This window comes from Carassius carassius, chromosome 34 (assembly GCF_963082965.1).
Source record: "Carassius carassius chromosome 34, fCarCar2.1, whole genome shotgun sequence".
NCBI lineage: Eukaryota > Metazoa > Chordata > Actinopteri > Cypriniformes > Cyprinidae > Carassius > Carassius carassius.
In genome coordinates, this window is record NC_081788.1 from 5,700,194 (window position 1) to 5,705,322 (window position 5,129).

Genomic DNA, 5,129 nt, shown 5'->3' on the forward strand with positions numbered 1-5,129 from the left:
CACTATTGTAGACAAACTTAAATATAGATTGAATACATTTGAAAAAAAAATATATGAAGCTTATAAGAAACTGATAAATATACTTTAAAAACAACAAGGTTTATGTTTGATAAACTTAAAACAATAGTTTGTATATTGAGTTGCCATTAATTAAGAGTGCAAGTTTAAAACATGTGGAGTCTAATAGAACAAACAAAAAATGAAATTAGTTCAAAATACTCAAAAAGCTGATGCAAAGCGTTGCCTCAATTTTATTAAGTAAAATGGGCACAAGGTTTTTTTTTTTTTTTTTTTTTTTACAGTGTAGTCCAAGTTGGATCCAAAAACTTTTTTTTTAATCCAAAAAGGACACATTACTCGATCACTGGAAATTATTTTCCAACAGCGCCATAAGAACACTTAATGGTGGGGTTTGTTGGATTAAACACTTCAAATGTGCATTTGTTGTAATCATACTTCACAGTGCAGCCTTGAGACAGGTTAATCACTCGGCCCATCCTATAACAAAAACACATCACTTCAGAGGAAATGTCATGAAATATAAAACCCACAACATGCTGTTCATAATCACAGAAATAAAGTTCTACTCATTCTTCAGCTTATAAACATAAATATTTATGAAAAATTTGTTAAAACACGGCACATGAACAAGCCAGCATATGGTTTAAAAAAGATATGTGAAGCTGTTTTAAAAAATTAATAGAGCTAATAATGAACAACCCTTGTGAAAAGTACACTTTATCATACATTTAAAAAGAGTACTTATTAGAGAAATAATATACTTTAAAAGAATATACTCAAGTTTGAATTTAATGTAATGTTCTCAGATTAATTACACATTATTATAATTTAAATTAAATGGCAATATTTTATAGGCAGGGGTGCACATAATTTTTTCAGCCTGGTTCTCATAAGACAGGGGTAGGCAAGTTCTGTCCTAGAGAGCCGCAGTCCTGCACAGTTCAGCTCCAACCCTGAAAAAAAAACCTCACCTGCCTGTACCTTAGTAATCCTGAATGGATTGATGAGCTTGTTCAGGTGTGTTTGATTAGGGTTGAAGCTGAACTCTGCAGGTCTGCAGCTTTCTAGGACCGAACTTGCCTTCATAAGAGAACCTGGAGATTTGGTTTGGTCCTGCATATAGCGTGACCCATTAAATGCAACTATAAAAAATGAATTAATAATAGTTATAATATTATTACAATTTATTTCGTTTTTAAAAAATTAAACAATAGTAAATAAACTAAATAATAGTGTGTGATAATATTATTAAAAATAAAAAGCAGTCCTAGCATTAAATACAAATGCATTTATTTTATAGACGGTTTCAACGGCCACAACATAAACAAACGTTACTGCGCATGCGCGCTTTTTTGGACCTAACTTAACTTCCGGTAGACTTCCAAATAGAATCAATAACAACAGCCAAGTCCCTCTAGAGTAGATATTTTTTGATAACAAACGAAATATGTTTGTTGCGTGGATCAGGCGGACTTAATGAAAATGCAAATTCATTCTTTGGCAGCAGGAGATGTTTTAAAGTATAGACATAAAGCGCGATAAATAGAGGTTTCCCCAGTAACAGTTGTAAACAAAGCAGAGCTGGTCCGCTCACACGCTGCTTTATCAGGCATATCACACGCAAGTCTTCCTTCAGAAATACAGCGATATAAAAACACCTGTGTCTCGCTTTGATATTTAAACATATAAATGTAAGGAATCATTATTATTAAACGTGCAGTACGTAACGTTACTCATGTTTATTCAGCGAAGCCTTTTTGAAAATCTATCAGTTTTAAAATTGTGGCGAGTCTCCAAAAATAAATAAATGTATGGGAAACACATCCCGCAGCACAACCACCTGACCCCAACTTCAGTCTACTCATCACCTTGACTTTAACTGCGTTTGTAGAAGGCACTGCAGCCAGACTGATACACACAACACAGACCGGAAGTTAACTTAGGTCCAGGCGCGTGCGCCCGATGAAAACGTCTATAGTAAATAAACTTACAAATAAAATGCTAATATTTACTACTACTTTGTTTGCCTCTTTAAAAAGAATCGCTTTATCTATTCCCCAATTTTAAGTCGCTTTGGAAAAAAAGCGTCTAAAAATAAATAAACAAGCGTTTTCAATATATTCAAACTTAAAATCAGCAGGCTTTTATTTTGGTGGGTGGCGCTTCCGGATTTAGCGCTGCTGATTAAAGAGCGTCAGTGGATGAATGTCACAGTTATGTATTGTGATTTGAAACGGTAGATTTATGCTTTCAGGTTGAAAATAAAACTTATATAGTACAGTTTGTGATCTAAAATGGTAATTATGGATTAACAGCTGTCAACCATGTCGGTACGCAAATGCGCTGTCAGTACATATTTATATTATGCATTTTTTATTTTGGTCGCGCATGCGGACCTGCAGATCACTTATGTGCATCCCTGCATATAGGTTAACTTTATATTTAATGCAATCAGCTGAACTTAAGTGTGCTTTTTTTTACCAACTTAAATAGGACTTAAGTACTTTTCATATATAATTTAATTGCTTGCATTGTCTTTGAAGAATGCTTATAGTGTGCTAAATACATGTACTGGCAAGCATTTATTGTAAACTAAAACATAGTTTAATGTCATTTCCATTGAAATTTTTGTGTCATGTATTTAGACACAGTATATATGTACATTTAAAATATATAAAAATATATATTTCAAATGTAATATTGAATAAGACTACAGTAAAATTATAATAAAGTACATGCTTAAGTATGTTACTTGAGTGTGTTAAGAGTCATGAAAGTGTTTCATGACTTATTTCAGTAATATTGTATTATCTGCAGTATCGTATTATCTGTATATCAATTGTTGTGGTTTATTTTGTTTAAAAAACAAACTGAAGGACAAGATTAAATTAATAAAACAATTTAAGAACAATGTATTTGGTTTTCTAAAATTTTTAACAGCAGCTAGGATGTTAAGTGTCTTACTGTGCACAGCACTCCATTGACCCGGGGGAGCAGGTACATCTGACACATTGTCTGTTTATCCAAGTACTTCCCATTAGATGCTTGGAGTTATCATAGCGATCGACACAATATCTTGCCCCTATTTAAATTCAATGAAATTAAGAGTTGTTAAGTTGTTACCTAATAGTGTACATACACCACCTTTTAAATATGTAGTATGCTGAGTGGATGTGTTTCTCATTGTTATAATTAAATATTTTCTGTTCTTGGGTAGCTAGGGTTGGGGTGGTACATAGCATAAAATGCAGCAGATAAATCTAAAAGAATAAGAACCACAGAATCTTTGGAATCTGTAGATAGATATCGTTTAAGAGGACCACCTCAGTGCTGTGAGCAGACTTAAAACCAGATTGAAAAATATCATAGATACAATTACTTGACAGAAAGTGTTAAAGGTGATCCAGCACAATTTTCTCCAATACCTTTGAAATAAAAGGTAAAACAGAAATAGGATGATTTTTTTAATTATATATATATTTTTTTATTTTATAAACAGAAGGATCCAGTGAAGCATTTATTATTTTTGATGTTTAAAAAAAAATGTTTTGATATAAAGCAACTAAGTGATGATTAACTCATCATGTTCTGATGAAATGTGCACTATAAAAATTTTATTTTATTTACCTCGATTAACAAGTGTCAAGGAGCAGGCGGAATCACTTAAAGAGACACAGGCACAAAATACCACAACCAGAGCCAAAAATGCCTGTAAAGACAAAACTAAGAACTTATTACAGAAAAAAACACAGTACAACAATAAATGTTTACATATTAATTCTGTATTGATCAGTAACATTACGAAACTTACCATTTTTGCAAGTTTAGCAGAGATGCTGGTCTGATGAAATGCAGTCATTTGCACTTTAGGTCTTTTTAAAGGAAACAGAAGTGGGGCGGAGCATCTTTCTGGCCAAACATTTCAACACACATCTGCACTGATCATCAACTTGTTTGATTACCAACTTTTACTCACTTGTACTTTTATGCAAAAATAAATAAATAAATAAATACATAAAATAATTCATGTCTTTAGTGTATGTTTTTCTCTTAACTCTCTGGTATTGTTAAATTGGGAGTCACATGTGTTGTTAAAGGTCAAAAACTTTTTTTGTGTGAAATTGATGTAATATATATGCTTTTTATAATATTTATTATTTTGAGAGAATTTCACAGTACTATTTAACATTTATGCAATAATTATTGGTCTAATAATGACCAATACTTTACTGACGCAAGTGTTTTTTGCTAGTTTCAGCCTCATTTTCAGGTCCGGCACCGCGTTTATCTGTCACCCCTCATTTTTTAACATAGACGTGAAAGTGCACTTTCCAAACTTAAGTTGTTATAATTAATAATGAACACTTTGAAAAACAAACTTAAGGTTGGACTCTTTAAATAAATCAGCATTTTATTGCAGAAGTAGAATCGTTTCAAAATATGAAAGTATCAAGTTAGAGGTTTAAATTTACTGTAAATGAAATGGACTGTACTTCATAGAAACAGGTTTTATACTAAAATTGCTATAAAATTAAAGCCTTATGTCTCAAATCAAGGCTGGAAACAACAGTTAAGTGCAACAGGATGGTTTATTGACAGGATGAAGAAGAATGGAACTGGGGAAGTCAATGAAGGTGAGTCTTAACACAGTGAAGATTTCAGGGGTTCTTATCTGAGTACTGATGGTTATTATCTTTTGCAGGTTTGTTGTAGAGCACGGATCAGTATCCTAGGTGTCCCTGAAAGATCACAGGAGAAACAGTAGGTAAGTCTTTTCACTTAAGTTCAGCTGAGAGAGACCAGGACAGTCCATGAAAGTTAACAGTAGACCAAACAGTCAGTGACTGTGAAGTGTGTGTTCTTATAGTGTGGCGTGTTGGTGACAGCAGGTGCGGGTGATCAGAACCGTAACTGTGAACTGGTTATTGTCCTGGATGGTGACTGAAGTGACTATGATGAATCCCTGACACCTTATGTGTAAATAAGTTTTATTCCAAATTTGAAGTTGATATATATATATATATAAATCCAACTCTTCCATCTTTATTTCGACCCTCTAACTTTAACACTCACTATTCTAATTCTATTCTTGTTATACCACTTATATA

At 32.8% G+C, this 5,129-nt stretch overlaps 1 protein-coding gene across 1 annotated transcript; it reads right to left on the reverse strand.

Moving 5' to 3' along the window:
* Positions 1 to 228: 228 nt before the first annotated feature.
* On the reverse strand, positions 229 to 3,899 carry LOC132115370 (small serum protein 2-like). The gene is made up of 4 exons (XM_059523817.1): positions 3,833 to 3,899; positions 3,649 to 3,730; positions 2,986 to 3,103; positions 229 to 498 (listed from the first exon to the last, which is right to left on the reverse strand). Exons 1-4 carry the CDS (start codon positions 3,878 to 3,880, stop codon positions 372 to 374), a joined length of 375 nt encoding a protein of 124 aa, XP_059379800.1. The 5' UTR covers positions 3,881 to 3,899; the 3' UTR covers positions 229 to 371.
* Between the last annotated feature and the right edge of the window lie 1,230 nt (positions 3,900 to 5,129).